Here is a 20,759-nt window from a genome sequence, read left to right on the forward strand (position 1 = left end):
GATTTTAGAGACATGTTTTAGTGGTGGACTTGGCAGGGCTGGATTAACGGCTGGACTCCATGACCTTGAGGATCTTTTCCAACCTTCATGGTTCTGTGATTTTGTGACCTCTAAGATCATCAAGCCCACGGTGGTCTCTGGAAACCTACAAGTGGGGGCATCCTGGGGGTGTCTCTGTGTCTGTTTTGCTCCAAGCACCAGCCAGATCCCTGTCATGTGTCACAGAGAAGAGGCTGAGCCATTCTCCTATTTATATCATGATGCTCCTGCTTTGCTATATTAGTACCAGCCTGAATCATCCAGCTGGGCTCCTGGAAGATCCATTTCAGATTGTCAGCTGCCTCTTCAGTCACTTTTGCTTCTGGTGTCTCCTGTTTCAGGGTCATTGTCTCACACCCGAGTCCAGCCAAGAGCAGAAATAGCCTGATACTAAACAGTGGGCAGAAACCCTTCAGAGAATGCAGATCTCCAAAATCCAAACCACCTGCTGTCATGCAAGACCCTGTGGCCTGGAAGGAAGCATTCCATCTCCTTGCTAAACATCAGCCTGTTGCTTGTCTCTCTAAATTCCTCTGCCAATCTCTATGGGACAGGTGCTCTTCTTCAGTGCCTCTCATTAATGGCATTTGCTCGCTGCACTGAACAGCTGGAGAGACAGATGTGTCTGCCCTGTTACTTCCAGCACATAGAGGCTTGCATTTAAAAAAAAAAAAAAAAAAAGCAACCAAAACCAACAAAACAACCAAAACAAAAAAACCAAAAACAAAATTAAAAACCAAACAAATAAACAACCCCCCCCCGAAAACCACAAAATGCCAGAACCTCCTTCCCACCTCTTGTAGTTTCAGCGAGAATCAGAACAAAGATGATTGAACGGGTCAGTGGCAAACCCGGTCCAGCAAGGCTTGATTTTAGCTCCCAAAGAGGCAGCCGTGAGCACGGGAATTCACAGCTGGATCTCTCCCGTCTCTCGGGTTCGCGGGAGGAGGAGATTCCTCAATCCCAGAGGGAAATTTTTGCCAAAGTTTGCCAGCGCCGCCCGAGCTCCCTTGGTCGCTGTGGGTGGCCGGAGGTGGCCCTGGGCCCCGCCCCCTCATGCATATTCATAGACGGGGCCCGCCCCATATCCATTATTCATGAGGTTTCGCGCGCTTTCGGGACCACGTGGTTTGGTTTTCGCGCGGAATCGGCGGCGCGGGAAGCGGCGGCCATGGCGGTGAGTGGCCGGGCCGGGCCGGGCCGGGCTGGGCTGGGCTGGGCTGGGGGAGCCCTTCATTTGGGGTGCCAGCCCCGCGGCGCGGGGCCGGGTTCTCCCCGCTGCTGGACACTTGGCGCTGCGGCCGTGCGGGGTCCAGAGAGGATTTTGAGGTGGGGGGGGGACAGTGGGGGCGCGCCTGGCGGTTCTCCCGGCGCCGCAGAGGAGAGAGCCGGGCCGGGGCAGGGTCGGACCTTTTCACTCCAGTCCGGCTGCGCTGCGAGGATGGATTTACCCCCGTCTCTCCCACCCCCCCCAATATGTTTCCGCTTTGCGAGGAGGACTAATTACTATAACTCACGGGTGATCCATACGCCCCCCTTCTGCCCGCGGCCCGCATGGCAGAGGCCCCTGGAGGCACTAGCCGCGCTCTCTCCTGCGGCCCCCTGCCCTCACCTCCCTCCCCTCCTTGCAGGACTCCTCCGAGTCGCAGGCAGCGGTGACCAGCCCCGTGCGCAGCTCCCGCCGCGGCGATGCCTTCACGTCCAGCCCCGGTCGGGACCTGCCCCCCTTCGAGGATGAGTCCGAAGGGCTCCTGGGGACCGAGGGGCTCCCCGAGGAGGAGGAAGAAGGGGAAGAGCTCATTGGGGAAGGGATGGAAAGGTAAGAAAATCGTTCGGAGGGTTGTGTCCGGTGATGGGGTGCTGGGGATGTCAGTGCAGCCAGCGACGTGGAGGGAGATCTCAGGCCTTGTGGGATCCTCAGTTGTGCTGGCAGCTGGGGTGAGGGGGCTGAAGAGCTGCTGGGCAATGGAGAAAGGTCAGAGTATGATGTCACTTGAGTCCTGTGAGAACTGGGCAAAGTGCCATCATGGTCCCGGGTGGGTAAACCAGGATCTGCCTGGATGTGTGATGTGCATTCAGCACAGCTCTTTGCCTCTGTAGGCGTGAATTTTGATGTCGTTTTACTCAGCAAGGTCTGCCGGCAAGCTGAACTTTACCAGACGAAGGCTTGGATGCTGGCATTCCTAACCATTGTGCTGGAGCCCTTTTACTGCAGGGCATCTTCCCCTGGGAAGTGCCTTCCTGCTCAGCAGCTTCTGTCCTGCTGCAGAACAGCTGTCCTGACACCTGCCCAGCAGTAGCTGGAGAAGGGCTGCAGAATTGCTTTCCCGGCCTGATTCCCTGCTCTGTGTGTGTGCCCTAGGGACTACCGCCCTATCCCAGAGCTGGATGTGTACGAAGCAGAGGGCCTGGCCCTGGATGATGAAGATGTGGAGGAGCTGACTGCCAGCCAGCGGGAAGCTGCCGAGCGAGTGATGAGGCAGCGGGACCGAGAGCTGGAGCAGGGCATGGGCCGCATGAGGAGGGGGCTGCTCTACGGTAGGTGCAGTGAGCTGTACCACCCTGTGTGCCTGATGATAACCTGGCCCTCGGAGGGAGCTGGGCTCTCTACTCTCAGGTTAGTAGGGAGGTCTCTAGAGCTCCAGTGTGCCTGGGCTCTTCATGAAATCACTGGCTGTGGGCTTGCCTGGATTCCCTTTCCTTTGGGTTTCCTAGGAGCTCATTTGGTGTCCTTCTTGTCACTGCTGAAACGGATTTAGGATCTTGGGCCTGTGTCAAAGGGTTGGGATTCTACCAAGCTGTGCTGTAGAGTTTGTTGGTGTTGATGCTCCTGTACAGACTTCTGTGGGCTGGATGGAAGGGTCTTCAATGCACTTTGAAAGTCATTCCTTGGTCAGTGCATTAATAGACTTGAGTGTGTACTGTTGCATACAAATCTTCAAATTCACACGTTAAAGTCTTGGCTATCTTGTGGAAGATGTAGGAGCAAGTCTAGAACTGGATTTAGGCTGGACCTGGGATGTCTCTTGGTTTGTATCCCAGGCTGTGACCTTTTTACTTCCACAGCCTATGCAGTTCCACTGTGACTAATCCATAGAGTGGGAATGGGAATCCCAGATCTTGAGCAGTTTTTCCTCTCACCCCTTAGACAGTGACGATGAGGATGAAGACCGTCCTGCACGGAAGAGGCGGCTGGCGGAGCGGGCTGCTGAAGGCGTGGAAGAGGAGGATGAGGACATGATTGAGAGCATTGAGAATCTGGAGGACATGAAAGGGCACTCAGTGAGGGAGTGGGTTTCCATGGCAGCGCCCCGGCTTGAGATCTATCACCGCTTCAAGAACTTCCTGAAGACCCATGTGGACGACCATGGGCACAATGTCTTCAAGGAGAGGATCAGTGACATGTGCAAAGGTAGGGCTGGGTCATTGGAGGCTCTCTCTTTCTTTATGTGGGTCATGGTACTTTGTGGTGATCCAGTACAGAGATGGATATTTTGCTGCCCTCTTTGTTCCAGACGTTGAATCAGCACTTCAAGAAAGCTTGATGCTGATGGAGATAAATGAATAATGGAAACATGTCTACTGTCTTCTTTGATTCTGGCTGACTAATTAGAAGTCCCCTGGCGTCTGCTCCTCATTAATATTCATTTCGTAGAAATGCTAGCAGAAGAATATGTGGGGCAGCAGACAGTGGTCTGCAAGTTTGTGATCTGAAAGAGACAACAATTGCTTGCTGTCTGCACCAGTTACTTTCTCACACTGGAAACTGCATTATCCAGCAAGGGGACACAAATAGACCTTGTGACTTTGGAAACTGTGTCAGTGTTGCAGCCTTGTATTCTGACTAGGCACTGCCAGAAGAAACGGTCATTAAGGCTGTCATTGATGAGTTTTAAAAGCAGAAATTGTCACATCTAGGAACAGCTCATGTAGCTGTACTTGTTGTATTTCTTCTTTATATTGAGCAGAAGCTTGAGCAGTGAAACAGGATCAATTTTGTAAAGCTAGGAAATAAAAGGCATTTGTCTCATCCATTTCCACAAACATAAGACACAGGAGGTTTTTTGCCAACCATTCAGCATACATAATGTCTCTCCTATTAACTTCTGTTTCCTGGAGGTCTCTGAGAGAGTTGTGTATTGGGCTGAGGCTTTTGAATTTCAGGAACAGTGAGCCTGGGAAGTATCTGTGCAGAACTGGAGAGGAACAATCACAGGCTTGGTACTGATGAAGAATTTGTTAGAGAAATAAATTTAAAAGGGTTTTCCACTCACTTTCAAATTGTTAATCTCTAAACTTTAGGGAAGTTGCAGAGATCTATTAACTGCAGTTTGCAGGATACAGGCTTGTATGTTCTGACTATCCTTTGGAAACTCCTTGAGGAGTGAACAGGCTGAAATCACAATTCACCTGGTCTTTTTCTTAAGAGAACAGAGAGAGTCTGGTGGTGAACTACGAGGATCTGGCAGCCCAGGAGCATGTCCTTGCCTACTTTCTGCCTGAGGCCCCAGCAGAGATGCTGAAGATCTTTGATGAAGCAGCCAAGGAAGTGGTGCTGGCCATGTACCCCAAGTATGACCGGATTGCTCAGGAGATCCATGTCCGTATCTCCCACCTCCCTCTGGTGGAAGAGCTGCGGTCACTCAGGTAAGAGCAGAGCTACCAGCAGTGGTTATGTGGCTTGCATTAGGCTTTGGGGTGCTCAGGACTCACCTGTGAGCTAAACCTCTGGGTAAGTCTAACAAGATAGCTGAGCTTAGCACAGGGAAAAATCATACTAAGGGTGAACTTTCAGCATCCCTGAGGTAAACTTGTGCCTTGCAGCAGGAGTTTTTCTGGAGGGTGTTCAGCTTTCTGATGCCTGCAGGCATCCAGCGTATCTCTGTCTTTCCTCAGGCAGCTGCACTTGAATCAGTTGATCCGGACCAGTGGAGTGGTGACAAGTTGCACAGGGGTCCTGCCTCAGCTCAGCATGGTCAAATACAACTGCAGCAAGTGCAACTTCATCCTAGGACCCTTTTTCCAGTCGCAGAACCAGGAGGTGAAACCCGGTTCCTGTCCGGAGTGTCAGTCTCTTGGCCCGTTTGAAATCAACATGGAAGAGGTAAGAGATAGTGTGCTTGCCTGCATGAGAGTGGCTGTTTGTCCTAATCCAGTGCCTGTTCCTCACAGCCCTGCTTTGACTCCCACCCTCTGAACAGCTTGCTGTGCCTAGAGGGCTCTTCTGCTATATCCAGGGGGCTGTGAAAATAGGTCTGTGCTCCTGACCTGCTCTTGACTCAGTTTATCAACCAAAAGTAATTTATTGCCACACTGCGGGTGTTTGGATTGAATCTTTTGCCACAACCATCCTTGTGATATGCAGTTACTTATTCCTACTTTAGAAATGCAGACACACCCTGTGCGCATCTCCTTCCCAGGCTAAGTCAGTCTGTCCTGATCTGTCAGCTCAGTAAACCAGAGAGCAAAATGGTTGATGAGGAGCTTCTGACTTTCATTCTTTTCTTTGATACATTTAACCATCACAAGAGAGTGTTCTTCTCCCAGGAGCTGGTCTGGTATTTGGTTGGACAAACACTGTGGAGGCTAAAATACAGTGGTGAGATGCAGCAAAGTGCTTTCCTGTCCCCACTGTTGTCTATCACACCCTGGAACTGCTCCTCACAACCTCCATCCTCCCATGTCCATAGTTTTCTAACTGAAGTACAGTAAGTCTTGGAATGGCCCTTCTCTCTGAGGTGCCTGTGAAGAGCCATGCTGGACTTGCTGGGTAACTTGGATTTTGTTGCTGCAGACAGTCTATCAGAACTATCAGCGCATCAAGATCCAGGAGAGCCCTGGGAAGGTGGCTGCAGGCAGGCTGCCCCGCTCCAAGGATGCCATTCTCCTTGCTGATCTGGTGGACAGCTGCAAGCCAGGAGATGAGATTGTGAGTACAGTGTTCGAGTCTCAGGAGTGCACAGGGTATTTTTAAATTCCGACAGTGACATCACAGGAATATCCATGGGGATATGGCAGCGGGGTTGTCCTCGGATGCATTTGAGCCTTACCTTAGAATGGAGAAGGGGCTGTTTTGTACAGTGCAGGCACTGACAGAGCATTTCCTGCTTCCCAGGAGCTGACAGGGATCTACCACAACAACTACGATGGCTCCTTGAACACTGCCAATGGGTTCCCAGTGTTTGCAACTGTGATCCTGGCCAACCACATTGCCAAGAAAGACAACAAGCTGGCTGTTGGGGAACTGACTGATGAAGATGTGAAAGTGATTGTGGGTCTGTCCAAGGATGAGCAAATTGGGGAGAAGGTGGGTCAGCCTCAGACATCCCTTCTTTTGCTGTTGATAGCTTGCCATCAGCTGGCAGCTGGATCAGAAAGTGATGAAATGGGTCAGCTGGCCAAACAGTGGTTAAAGGAACCCAGAAATCCCAGTTCTCTTTGAATGGTTTTCTGTAGCTCTCAGACAGCTGTTGGTGAGGGTTGATTATAGGAGGGAAGTAAAGGAACCTCCCTTGTAACTGTGGAGGTAAAATTTTCTGCTTCTCCCTTTCCTTCTCTGAGCCTTCTACATCACAACAGGCCTATAAGACAGGTGAGAGACACTCAGACACTGCTTATACCTGATCAGTTTTCTCTCTCTGTGTCATAAAAGCCAAGTGGCAGAAGTGTTCTGTGAGGCCAGTGACTGCATCTCCAGTCCCTTAAAGGGGGTTTTGCTTAGCTTAAGTTGGGGTAGAGATTTTAGCTTTTCTTCTACATGCTGAGACCTGAATCCAAAAACAAGCTCCTGGATTGGTACATGTTCAACCTCACTTGTGTCAGATTTAATTTCTGTAGTGGGGACTTCACTCCGTTGCCTTGGCTGTGCTGTTGTTGCAGTGACTGCTGTTGCAGTGGATGCAGCAGCTTCTGTTGAGCCTTCAGGAGTGTTTTAACATGAGTAGTCTCCAACATCAGGTTATTTTCAGAATACTCTTGAGACAATAAGCCAGTTGTTTGTAATATTTGACTACCACAACAGTTCATGTGTGGCATAGCCCATTCAATTACTGTCACGTGCAAGGAGTAAGCCTCTGATCAAGGTCCCCAGCTTTACAAGAGCTGATAACAGGCACTGTGATGTGCCTTGTGTAGAAGAGGCTTGTGGAGGCAGTGGCAGCAGTTTCCAGCACCAGACTAAATAATCTGCCATGCCCAGCAGCACCATTTTTGTGAAGCTCCTTTAGGCAACAGTGGGTGGGGTCATCACCTTTGAAAAAGGCCTCATGCTGGATAATTAAATACTCTTTGAAGACAGCAATACCTTAAGAGTAGCTTTAGGCATGGCACCTTGGTGATGTTCATGCAAGATTCTGTTCAGAATGGGAACTGGTATTCCGTGGACAACTCCTGGTTTCCCTTTCAGATTTTTGCCAGCATTGCCCCATCTATTTATGGACATGAAGATATCAAGAGGGGCTTGGCTTTAGCTCTGTTTGGTGGAGAGCCCAAAAACCCAGGTGAGTGTCACTTGTGTCCTTTGGTCCTGCCTCACTCAGGGGAGGGCAAAGGGACTGGGGTTTGTGCCTTTACAACAGGGGCAGTTAGAGTTGTCTGTGTGCCTTGGTAACAGACAAGGTTTAGCAGACTGAGGGATATCTGTGATTGAACTGGCTGTTTTATCACACTGAAAACTCTAGTGTGACAGTAGAAATGCTACGGCTGAAAACAGCTCCTGCTGCAAACCTGGGCAAGTTTTTATTCCTCCTCTAGGAGGTCGCATTTAATGCTCCTTCAGAGGTTTGACCTTCTGGCACCCTGATTTGTTATCATCTCCTTAGAAGGATATGTCAGTAAGGTTAGGAAGTCTGTTGTACAGAGATGACTCCCTCCAAAACTGACTTTCTTTCCCCCTCGACTTTCCTCTAAACTGGTTGCCATGACTGCTGGTTGCCCTCTCTTCAGCTTTGTGGTGTTCAGGGTGGGGTTGCTGCCAACCCATGCACTCAGCTGCCACATGGTTTTCCCATTGCTTCTGTAGGTGGCAAACACAAAGTTCGTGGTGACATCAACGTGCTTCTGTGTGGAGACCCCGGTACTGCAAAATCACAGTTTCTTAAATATGTAGAGAAGGTGTCAAGCAGAGCAATTTTCACCACTGGCCAGGGTGCTTCTGCTGTGGGCCTCACAGCCTATGTGCAGAGGCACCCGGTCAGCAAGGAGTGGACTTTGGAGGCAGGAGCCCTCGTGCTGGCTGACAGAGGTGTCTGCCTGATTGATGAATTTGACAAGGTGAGCCCAGCTTCATCTCTGTGTGAAGGATTAGCTGTGAAGTGACCAGCTGTACCTCTGTCCTCTGAGGACACACTGTAGCTCATGGTGACATCTCCCGGGTGACCAAAGTGCCTGCAGTTTGCTTAGGCTTGTGCTGGTCCATTGTGCAGCTTGCTGCCTTTTCAGAGCATCTGGAGCTGATTGCCCTTGCTGTGTTTGGCAGCAGGGTATAGGTATAGTTTCACTCTAAATCATTCTTGCTTTCCTGTAGATGAATGATCAAGATAGGACCAGCATCCACGAAGCCATGGAACAGCAAAGCATTTCCATCTCCAAAGCAGGCATTGTCACATCCTTGCAAGCTCGCTGCACCATTGTTGCTGCTGCCAATCCCATAGGTAAGTGCTGAGACACCACAGGACCGTCTCAGGCTCTCAGCATAAGTCCACAGTCATGAGAGCTGTGGCACAGCTTCCCCTCCCTCTGCCTGCTTCCTTCGAGTCTGGAGCAGAGCTCAAGCAAGCAGAAAAGTCATTAGTAACGTACTGGAGGTCTGTCCTTCCTCCAGAGCTCCAGCCTTGGAGCCTGTTTGACCTGGATTATCTGTGTGACCCAGGTGGGCGATACGACCCGTCGCTGACGTTCTCGGAGAACGTGGACCTGACAGAGCCCATCATCTCTCGATTCGACATCCTGTGCGTGGTGAGAGACACGGTGGACCCAGTGCAGGTAGGGGCTGTGCCAGGAGTCTGAGCGTGTGCTGGGCCCCACTGCTGCTGTTGGGATGCTCAGCTGCAGCTGCCCAATTAATTTCTTCTGTGCAGTGAGTGTGCTCAATGTCTGTTGGTGCACTGCTCTCTTGTAGGATGAAATGCTTGCCCGGTTCGTTGTTGGCAGCCACGTCAAGCACCACCCAGGCAGCAAGGAGGCAGTGAATGGGGACACAAACGAGGTCATCCTTCCCAACACCTATGGGGTTGAACCCATTCCTCAGGAAATCCTGAGGAAATACATCGTCTATGCCAAAGAGAAGGTCCACCCCAAACTCAACCAGATGGACCAGGACAAGGTGGCCAGGATGTACAGTGACCTCAGGAAGGAGTCTATGGTGAGAATACTGAGGAAAGGAGGGAAGAACTGTATGTATCTAGACTGCAAATCAGCCTGAGACTGTTCCAGCATATGTTGACACATTCTTGCCATTCCCATCACAAAAGTCTGTGCCACTGTTCTGTGAGAGACAGGCAGATCCTGCAGTGTCTGCTGAACAGATGATTCTTCATCTAAGTGCAGAATCTTGCCTGTTGATGATGTGTGGACTGATGGACTGGACACATGTATAGTGCCTGCTGTGGCAAAGTCCTTTTGTTGTCACCCAGTCTGGCAGGCCCGCAGGAGATATTTGCATTCACTCAGATCCACATGCTCCTGGTACATTACAGGGAGCCATTATCTGTAGAAATGCCATTCTCTTTTGTCCATGGGATGTCTCAGGCTCATTTTATGCTCCCCAAGTAAAAGAGGAATTTGTTGAGGTGTGAGGGAGATTTTTGGTGCTTAGGAAAACTATACCTGTTTTGATTGGCCTTTTGTTTCTTTAGCTCCTAAAATTTGCTGGAGGAAACTGGATTGCTAATCTTGGAAAGGCCCTAAACGGTGTCACAGAGTGACCCCACAACACCCCGTTGCGCTGTGCTGAATTCAGATGAGCAGGGAAGCTGTGCCAGGCTGTGTGGCCGTGCCAGCAGGTGGCAGAGCCTCCTTAGCCTGAGTCACCCTCAGAGGTGCAGGGAGCTCCCTGCAGTGTGGAAGGAGCCGGATCCTGGGCCAGAGGGCACCTGGCTCGTATCCTTCAGTGAGCGTTTCCTCCCCGCAGGCCACGGGCAGCATCCCCATCACGGTGCGGCACATCGAGTCCATGATCCGCATGGCCGAGGCGCACGCCCGCATGCACCTGCGCGATTACGTGGTGGAGGACGATGTCAACATGGCCATCAGGGTGATGCTGGAGAGCTTCATCGACACGCAGAAGTTCAGCGTCATGCGAACCATGCGCAAGGTGGGCACCGCCTGGGCTGGGGGCTGTGGCTGCACCCCGGCTCCCACGGTTCAGCTCCAGCTCCTTGCACTGCCCTGGCTGTGGGATGGGATTTGTGCTCTGCAGGGTCTGTCCTGTGGAGACAGGCACTGAGCCTGTGTAAATGGGGTACTGTGGGTCTGAAGTGACTGGAAGTTCCCTGTCTGACCATCCAGGAGCCACTCTGTTAGTCGCACTAACCCCACCTGGGCTAGGACCAAGGCCACTTTACAGCTACACACACCACACAGTCAGACAAGGTTTCCTTACCAGTTTGACCCCAGGTTTTCCCATAGCAAAGTCTCAAACATCTGCATACTTAAAATAATTTAATCATTGGGCAATAACAACAGCTCAAGCTGGGTGCCTTTGAGGAGGGACCCCAAACAAGGCACTGTTCCGTGACTGCCCCTCATTAGTGTGTGGTGAGGCAATGTCTTTGTTGGGTCTGAGAAGGAAGCTCAACTCAGCTTCCCTCAAGCTTCTGAGTCAAAAGCACTGCCATGTCTATTCTTTTTTGACACCTTCCCTGCTATTTTGGCACAGGGCACCTGCTGCTGCTGCTGCCAGGTGAGCAAGCCAAGCAGGCAGTTTGTTTATTCACGTTTTTATTGGGCTCTCAGGGTACAGTTAACCACAGGGTAGCACTCTGTGGGTTAGTGTGCAGTCTGCCCTGTTCTCTGAGTAGCAGGGGCTGGCTCTGAGCAGCTCTTGGCTGGCCACACGCTGGCATTTATCCACTGTTGAGTGTCTGCTCTCTGTCTGGACGACTCGTGGCCTCTCTCTTTGGCCTCAAACAGCCAGCCAAGTATGAGCGTCTGCTGGGGAGGCACAGGGCAGTCTGGGTTAAGGAAAACTGCTCTGTGCTTTGTCCAGGGCCAGCCCTCTCATGGCTGTGTCCCTGTGGGCAGCACGACTTCACAGCAGTGCATTGCTAGCCCCCAAGAGGCACCAGCACCCTATGGAGATTCCAGATGGGAATAAAAGCAGTCAGCAGAGGAGTTGTGGCTGGCAGAGGGCTGCCACTGCATGTGCAGGTGGCAGCTTGGCAAAGCCATGGTCACTTGAGCTACACTGAGGGCACAGGTGACTGCAGTGTCACTTGGTTCCCTGCGTGCTCTGGCTGGAGGGGTTGGTTGATGCTGGGCACTGCAGTGTGTCACTGTTCTGATCCTCATGGCCCATCTCATCCCCCCTCGCAGACATTCTCCCGCTACCTTTCATTCAAGCGAGACAACAACGAGCTGCTGCTGTTCATCCTGAAGCAGCTGATTGCAGAGCAGGTGCTGTACCAGAGAAACCGCTATGGAGCCCAGCAAGACACCATAGAAGTCCCAGAGAAGGACCTGGTGGACAAGGTATGGGTTTATACCAGCTGCCTCTGGGACTGGTTCATGCTCTCTCTGCAGCCTCAGAACCAGAGGCATTCTGAGACTTATAACTTCCCTTCCTGCATTATGATACCATGAAAAAGACTGGTGTTAATCAATATAACCCAGCATCAGGATTGTCTCCTCTGCATCTGCTCCATTGTTCAGAAGTTCTGTACTCTTCCCTCTCTGTTCTCATACACCCCCATAAAGCTTTGGGGTTGGAATGGTAAATCCTGTGGTATGGTGCTTACGCAGGTGAATGAGAGCTCAATTTCCCTGGCATTTGCACTTGAAGAAGCAAAAAGCAGAAAAATATATGTGTATGAACTTCTCCAATCCCTCCTGAGGCTGGCTTGCCTCCTCCTTAATGCATCTTCACCCTCATCCAAAGATTGCACTTCTGGCTTGGCCTTTTTGTGCAAAACAGTGACTTTGCCACTAAAGCAGAGTGGTTTAGTGCTGTTCTGCTCTTTGCATCAGATGTGCAGAGTGCCTACTTCCAAAGCCACAGCTTGATGTTGCCAAGGTGACCACCCCCAGTCAGAAGTCTCCCTTGCAAACTCTCCTGCTGCATGAGGCTTTGGGGACTTTTGGATAGGAGTTACATTCTATCTCTGGTAGAAGTAAAAGGACGAGCTGAGAGCAGGCGGATGCTGAGCCAGCATCCTCTCTTGGCTCAGCTCAGCACTGCCAATGCTCCCTCCTCCTGACCTGCAGTCTCCCCTGCTACTGCAGTTCTGGTTCCTGCTGAGCAGAGCAGAGATTGCTGACTATCAAATTTTATGCAGCCTCTGCTATGGAAAACCACATGGTTCTTACTTTGATTAAATAAACATTTACCTCTCCCCTCTTTCTCCTCCCAGGCTCGGCAGATCAACATCCACAACCTCTCAGCCTTCTATGACAGTGAAGTGTTCAGGATGAACAGGTTCAGCCGGGATGTGAAGAGGAAGCTGATTGTGCAGCAGTTCTGAGGCTGGCAGCAGAGTCTGCCAATGCTTCTGTGAGATGAGACCTCCACCTTCCAGCCCTCCAGGATGCTACAGAGATCCTGAGCCAGAGGGACTGGGCTGCACATCCTCTTGCTTGCTTTGTGCCTTATGGATTAAGGGAGTGCTGAGCTGCTGAAGACCTTGTGAATAGAACAGAATTAAGTAGTTAAATGCCCTGTCAAGTCTGTTTAGCAACTTAGTTCACTATTTTGCCTTGTAGCCAAGTACAGCAGGGGAATATTGCTGGTCATCTACATGACATGTTTTCTGTTTGTTTGTCACTCGTTGTTATGGGCTCCTCTGCAGGAGGGACCAAGTGGGAGCATTTGGAAAGCATTATCCATCCCCCTTGGATTGCAAACACCCTCAGGGATTCTCTGTTCCCATCTCTGGTGACTGTACAGCCTGATGGGTGATAATTGAAACTGCTTTCAACTCTCCATGAACCAGACAGCCTCTGCTCCAGGCCTTAGTGCCTGACACTTGACATTTCCCCAGGTGCCCACATGGTTTGACCTTGTGTTTGGTTTCTGCAGGGGAGGAGGGGGGAGGCAGAGGAAGATAAGAACTGAAACAAAGCATAGTTCTTTCTGATCTTAATGGTGATCTTCAGTACCTGCTGGGGAATCTCCAGAAGCCAGAGTGGAGAGACTTCACTTGCCTTAGTGGATGTAGCTCTGTGTAGCTGTCAGCAGGTGTGAATTTACAGTTGAATCCATGTGCTACCTTTGACACCTAAATTGAACACCCTCTCTCACACCCATTTGTTGAGGGTGAAGTACCCATGGTGCTGGTTTTGGGCATGGCAGTGGAGGAGGCCTAAGCTGGATGTGTTCAGGGAGGACGAGATGGGCTCAGTGTTCACATGCAGTTTTCTTAGTATGTGTGTTTTAAATACATTTGTTTTTCAATACTTTTGCATTTCCTCATTTTGTAACTCCTGCCACCGAGAGTAGAAGTAAGAGTTTAAGTGAGTAACTTGGTTGCTGCGTGAACTGCTCAGCAGTTTGTGGGGATAGTTTTGTGTACAATCACATCTCATATTTGCTCTTCAGGTTAGTAGGAATGACAAGTGCTGGCTATCAGCTCTAGCTGAGATGTTTGTGGACTGATAGCAGGACACACTTGCCCTGGATCATGCCGTGGATGCTGCCTTTCCCACCAAGGACCTGCCTGTAGTGCTTTCTTCCCTGTCTTGTCTGTTTATGTTAGCATCCCGTTCCAGCTGTCCCATTACAGTATTTCCCACCTCCCTTCCTTTCACACACTTGGGTTAGACAGCCTTATCTCATGTCCTGGCTGCCGCTTGGATTCCAGTCTGGGAGAAGCAGTAACCCTCTGCAGGACACAGCTGAGCTCTGCAGTGAATGTGCTTTTTCCTGGCTGGACTTGTGGGACCTTACAGCATCTCCAGCCTCCCGCCTGAGCTCAGGAGAATTTGTGAGCTGGCTGCTGCAGTTGTGTGCTGGCCAAGCAGAGGTGTCCCTGGCTGTCAACACTGCCACCGTGGGGTTTGTCCCAGTGATGTGTGTGCGTGTGTGTCCTCCCAGCCTGGAGGCAGCAGTGCTTGAGCCCTGCTGGGGGCTGAGCACATGACTCTCAGCCTGAAATTGGCTCTGTGGGTTGCCTCCTCTGTCTGCCAGCTCCCTCCTGTGCATTTGTTTAACTGTTTTGGCTGTTTTTTTCCCTTCCTACTGGGTCTCTGTCTGCCAGGGCTTTCTGCAGGCAGCCCATAGGGAGGCTTGCTGGTATTCCTTCCTTGCCTGAGCAAACCTTTGGCCCTGAGCACGGGCCTGGATTGGGGATGGTCAAGCTGCTGTGTGCCTGCAACTGTCTGATGAGGTCCAGTGTGGCTCCTCAGGGACACAGCTGTTAGCACCTTACCTCCTAATGCCAGAGGCCACGGAGACTGTCCCTGGGGAGAGAAACTGCAAGTGCCCAGCTCTGAGGGAACCCACATACTTTGCTGGGGAAGGTCCTGGCCCTGAGAGAGCAAAACCAGAAATAACAAGGGCTGAAACAAGCTTGTCAACAAACTGGTGTGTTTGTGTCAATGAATGTTGGGTGCAGGAGTAGGAAGAGGCTTTGCGTCATACTGGAGAAAGAGAAAATGCTTCCTAAACCCTTGCAACCTTGTGAAGCCTCTGCTATGCCTGTAGTGACCCACAGTTCAATAGGTGGCTAAATATGTCACTGCAAACCATGAGAGATACACAGGAATAGAGCAGGACTCCTGATTTTCCCAACTCCCTGCCCTGCCACTGGACTGGGCTGTTAGGCACAGTAAGTTTTATCCTACAGCTTTCTCCTGCCTCCTGTGCTCTGGTCCCTCCTCACTTAGCACATGAAGTGAGCACTGGCAACAGAGAGATGCCATTGTTGGAGTCACTTGTTTGTCATTTTGCTCACTCTGCCTCCCATATCTTCCACACAAAGGCAGTTTTGCCCTCCCACCATTGTGTTGCCAGCATCCAGCAGCGAAATGAATTCTTGCAGCTGCCCCCTCACTACTGCTGGCATCAGCTGCTCACTGGAGTGTTAATGCCAGTCTGAAGGCATGTTCCTCCTCTCACGGCCACTGAGCTTTTCAGGTTCCCTGGAGCAAGCTTTGGCTGCTGACAGCATCAGGTGTCTGGTCTGGACAGGGGTGCAGATGGGTGAAAAGATGCTGCTCTGAGCAGGGACTCCTTGCCAGGAGCCATGTTCCTGGTGAACATAATGAGGATTTTGCTGCAGGGCTCTGGAGCTCAGCAAGCCAAGCCCCACTCATGGAATGAGGAGTTGCTCCCCTGACAACTTTGAGTTTAGCCAAGCTTCTGCACTTGGCTTCTTGCTGCTGTGATTCAAACTGCACAGTGCCCCTGGCGAAAAGCAAGAGTTGGGCTATGCCTGGGCTCACACGGAGGATAATAGAGGTGCTCCTTGTAAAGGAGACAGGGCTTTATGGAGACAAGTTCTGTCCCTTCTTGTGGTCATCTTCCCCTTGGGACTGTGGTTGTTGGCAAAGGCTGGGTCAGTCTGGCTTCAAAGAGCATCTGGATTTGAAAAGGGCATGATGGGCCAGATTCTGATCCAGTTTAATCTGAACGTGCTGCTTGCAAACTCCTGAGAGCGCAGCAGGGCTCTCTGCATCTCATAATAAAGTGTTTGACTTTAGCTGAGCTGGGAACAAACACACACAAACAGTGCACCTGCTGGGGCTCCATGAGCAAGTGCTTGCAAATACCAGCTAATCGATCAGCATGTGTGAGCTGGGAAAAGGGGAGAGATAGAGCTTGAAGGAAAGGGCTTTGAATTTGTTCTGGCAGAATTGAGCTTATGCCTTTATTGTGATCATAAAGCAACACACTACATCTGCAAGTCATGGGCTCACCCAGTGTGCCAGTGGTTGTTTCTGAGTTTTCCTGTCAAATGGCAGATGCCCCTTGAACAAGTGAAGTTCTACATTCAGTAATGTGGGTTTTTCCCCAAATTAATGCCAAAACCTCTTGGAAAAATCAGCTTATTCAGCATTTCTGGACCAGCAGCGTTTCACTTTCTCCCATTCCAGACCTTGGCCGGAAGCTTCTCTGTCCATCTCCACTGTGTTTACTAAAGAGCTGTGTGGAAACTGGGTGACAAGAGCTTTCCCAGTGTAACAGTGCTGAGGAAGCAGCAGTTGTGTTGGTGAGTGGCATCTTCCCATCCTGGTGCAGTCCAGCCAGGAGGGCTGTTTCAGGTGCTTACAGCTCTGCCCTTGTTCACCTCAACTCACCTGAATTCCAGCACGTGAAGACAGTATGGGAGTACAGCAGATGTGTATCCACAGATACAGGTGAGTCACTGCAAACAGCTGCATCTCCTACTGTGCTGCAGCAAGGATGCACTCTGAACTTCCTAGTATTTTTCCATCTCCTAAAATACTTTTCTACTTAACAAAGCAGAGCCAAAATTGGATCAGGCTTCTGCTGTATTTTGCATCTATTATGCAGTTCTTGCTGCCATCACTGATTTAATGTCTCCATTATCATGGAGCACTGGTCTGCCAAGGATTCCAGCCATCCAGCATGCCCCTCAGCCTCTACTAAACATTTGTGAGCAGCCTTAAGGCACTGCTGAGCTCTGCATTTTTACAGCAAAAGCACCTTGGAAGAGCTTGTGCTCCCTTCTGCTCATTTTGCAAGTCACTTCTCTCTAAAGGAGAGGTAAGGCTGTTGGGAGAACCCAGAGAAGTGCCAAGTTTCTTCTCTGGGTGATTTCGTGCTCAGGGAGATCTGACAGTAAGTGTCCTGTCTAAAAGATGCTGAAGAGCTTCAGTCCCCCCAAATCCCATAGAAAGACATATGCAGGAGTACCAACAGAGCCTATGAGTCAGTGACTGGCTCTCCTCAGAGGCAAGAGTTACCAGCCCTCTTCGGGTACACTCTGATCCCTCTGCTCTGAAAATACATACCCACATTCCAGCTTAGTCAGCTATTAAAATAGCAAGAGTTTTTCTGAAGATGACATTAGCCTTTTCAGTTTAGTAAGAAAAGTTGTAAACCACCTCTGGGTTCTACCCAGTGAAAATACTTTGCCCATTAAAAGATAGGAGCTCCCCCTCACCTTCTTAAATCACTGTTCAAGGACAGAGGTTTCTATCTGGGCTCTGAGGGTATTAAAGGCCTTAATTTCCCTGACCAGGCTCTCCTGGGCCTCTATCCACACCTATGGCCTGGTGTTCTACTTAAGCTCAGCCTGGGGTTTATGTGAGCTTTGAGGGGGGAAATGTTGGTGTATTTTCTGTGCCTGTTCAGAGTGCCTATTGCTTTGGGCAGTGCTCCACAGACTGCCTTCCTGATCTTGGTCATCTTCTGCTACTGTGGAACTGCCAAGTGATTCCTGCCATCAGCAGGCCTTGACTCTGACCTAGGGACTGTTTTGATGCTGGTCTGGCTTCATCACTGTGAGCTTCTCTGAGGATCTGGACTTTTCTTTGGATCTGGGTCTCATCTCTGAGCTGCTCATCTGTCTTGGGTACTGGGGGTGCTGTCCTGCTGGCTGCTGTGCTCAGCTCCCTGCTGTGTGCTCCTCAAACCTGGTACAACGAGGGTTTGACAGTAACTTCTTCAGGCTCTGGTCACATCTCTAAAACAGGCAGAGCTAACACTAAACCTCCTGTGCCTTGTCATCAACCCCTTGGCTTTACTGGGCTTTATCTTGCTTGTCCTTCTGCCTCAGCTAAAAGCTTTAGAAGATCTGAGGCTTGCTGCCCTCATGACATCTTCATTTCTGCAGATTTTTCATCCCTTCCAAAAAGTAATGTGTTTACTGTCTGAGTTGATAAGCTCAACACAGAGATAAAGGTGTTCTCTAAGCTGTACAGAGGCCCAGATTAAATGATGTGAATGGCCTCAAACAGAGGTATTCCTTTCTCCTTCCTGGCTAGGGCCTCAGAAATCATCACTTGTTTAAATGGAGGGCTGTGACCATCCCTCTGCACACCAGCTGGTACAGAGCAACGTGACCTGGTTGCCATTCCCCTCAAGTGAGGAGCCCTGTCCCCTGGGCTGTGAGGAAACCTGTGTGAGATTTCAGCTGGAGAGCTGTCTGCCTCCTTGCCCCAGGTGACTCTGTTAAAGATTATTCTGGCCCCTTAATCAAATTCAATATAGCTCTGTTTTGCTCTGCCCTCTAAGAATCTGCTGAGGTTTGCTGTCAGAGCGGTTATTAATGCAGCAATCAGCTCCACTTTGGTGAGGAGAGAAACATGAACCTTTTTGGGGGTGGGAGGCAGCAGGGGCACATGGAAACGGGGAGGTAAAGCACAACTTGTGCTTGTTCTGCCCCTGCACTTCACACCAGGGGATGGGAAAGAAGCAGGGCTGGCAGCAGCACTGTGTCCCAGGTGGGCAGTGTGCTGTCCCTTGAGGGGAACAAACTGATTCAGAGATGAAGAAAGGCTCAAACTGATAGAGAAAATCTTGCTGGGGCTCTGAACAGAGCAGAATCTCTTATCTTGTAATTTCAGCCTATTCTGGAAGGCATTAGTTGCTCCAGGTCACTCCTCTTGAAGTGTTTATTATAGATCTTCCCCAGCAGGATTTTGGATGAGAGCAGGACCTGTGTGTTTTGCCCAGAGAATGGCTGCATGCCTGGGCTATGCAGGAACAGAGTGGGTACCCGCCCCTGCTTGCTACAGTCAAAAGGTTTCATGATGTCCCAGAATTAAAAAGGCTAAGTCAGCAAATGAGCTTATACAAAGCTTTTCAGAGGCTCTGAAGTAAATTCACATATTCTGGAAAAAGGGAGAGGTTAAATCTTTCCTTGTGCCTAAGGAGGGAGGGGCTGGACAGGGCAGGGAATTTTCCTCTTCTGGAGGGATGAGATGCCAAAAGGCTGTATAACTTGATAGAAGATTGTGTTAAATTGCCTGGTGTGCCACAAGCCTGCTGTGTCACCCAGCCTCTGCCCCAAAGAGCAGGCAGGCAATGGAGGTAATGGGAACGGCCCATTTTTTCCTTCTGATCTAAGAATGGGCACAGATCACCTTTTGTTGCCCTGACAGGTGTCAGTGGGCAAAGAAAGAAGGGTTAAACCCTTTTCCTGGTACTAGTGACATCTTGCATTTTGTAACACTGCCAGAACTTAACATCTGACTGTTTATTTGTTTTGCTTATTGTTTACTTTCTTGCTCTGCTGAGCACAGGCAATAGATCGCTTTCACCTTTGCAGATGAATTCAGTTTTGCTGTATTTAGGAGAATAAAACATCTCACCAGCATATTTCAAGTTAATGAGTTGCTGCTTTTTTTTCATGTGGAGTTTCAAAATAAGTTAAATTTCTCTTGAGATTAGACTTTGTAGTTCGTTTCTTTTTAATTGACAAGTCTTAGTCACCAAATTCTTTCCCTTAGCTATCACCTCATTCCTCTACCTCAGTAGTATTTGTTTGCAGGCATCTTGGAACAAAATGTGACCCTTACACTGAAATGGGAAAGCTGGCTGAATTTCCTGAAGGCAAAAGCCGTTACAGTAACTCACAGGGGGAGACAGCAGAAGGATTTTCATTTTTGCCAGCCTAAAATACACACTTGCTTTCTGATTCTGCCTAACAGACGTAACTGTGAAATTGAACAATTTTGGGGAAGAACAGAAAAGCACAGATAATCATAATACCAAGAAAAAATTCTGAACAGCTTTGAAGCAGCTATAAAAAAAGCATTCAGTGCAATTGTAAAGCCTCTTTTACCAATGCTCTGAACATCGCATGAGAATATACACCAGGTAGGGAGGCTGGAGGGAGATCAAATGAGAAACGACAAGCCTTTGACTATAAAGCTGTCAATGCCTCAGAAGAGAGCCAAGCCAGCTGCACCTATTGCAGGGAGTGTGAAATGGAGATGCAGGGGCTGAGCTGTGTTGAAGTTGGCGCTGCTTTTTAAAGAGAACTGGTGCTGCCCATCTCTGCCAGCTGTTTTCTGCTCCACTGGCAGCGCTGACCTGGCTGATCGATGTTGCCACTAATTTTATTTAATTTTCTTGCCTAAGATGTCTCTTCTCCTTTCATACTCCCCCTTTGTTGCTCAGTCTGAGATTGATGTATAATGTCAAAATAAATCCAGGGAGCACCATGAGCTTCTGAGATTCGGGAGCTGGATGTGGCAGGGTCAGGAGATCTGAAAGGCTTTTAGTTACCCACTTGTAGTAAGCCACCTGCATGCAAAGACAGCCAAATTACCAGCAACAAAGTGAAAAATGACAAGAGCATTCATTAAATGCCATGCCTGGGCTAGAATCTCAGCGCACTAAAGTGTTTTTATCTCATCTAATGGGTAAGCGACAGCTCAGTAGTTCCTGCTGCATTTCCTGCTTGGTGGGGGCTGGGGGCTGCATTGATTCTGGGATAAAAAGGACTTTCAGAGCCCTGGATGGATGTGGTCTAAAAGAAGCCAAAAGCAAGTACTTTGGTCCAAGCCTCTCAGCTTTGCCTTGCCAGGCTGGGGAAGGGGTGCAGGCAGATCTGTTAGCTGCCCTGGTCCTGCTGGGGGAAGCTGCAGCACTGGAG

At 50.0% G+C, this 20,759-nt stretch overlaps 1 protein-coding gene across 1 annotated transcript; it reads left to right on the plus strand.

The window, feature by feature from the left end:
* The first annotated feature begins 1,138 nt into the window (after positions 1 to 1,138).
* On the plus strand, positions 1,139 to 13,647 carry MCM2 (minichromosome maintenance complex component 2). The gene is made up of 16 exons (XM_002198405.7): positions 1,139 to 1,216; positions 1,671 to 1,858; positions 2,402 to 2,577; positions 3,188 to 3,451; positions 4,467 to 4,686; positions 4,936 to 5,143; positions 5,834 to 5,968; positions 6,155 to 6,346; positions 7,445 to 7,538; positions 8,060 to 8,310; positions 8,564 to 8,690; positions 8,909 to 9,021; positions 9,158 to 9,400; positions 10,169 to 10,351; positions 11,572 to 11,727; positions 12,606 to 13,647. Exons 1-16 carry the CDS (start codon positions 1,211 to 1,213, stop codon positions 12,714 to 12,716), a joined length of 2,667 nt encoding a protein of 888 aa, XP_002198441.3. The 5' UTR covers positions 1,139 to 1,210; the 3' UTR covers positions 12,717 to 13,647.
* Positions 13,648 to 20,759: the final 7,112 nt, after the last annotated feature.

This window comes from Taeniopygia guttata, chromosome 12, assembly GCF_048771995.1.
Source record: "Taeniopygia guttata chromosome 12, bTaeGut7.mat, whole genome shotgun sequence".
NCBI lineage: Eukaryota > Metazoa > Chordata > Aves > Passeriformes > Estrildidae > Taeniopygia > Taeniopygia guttata.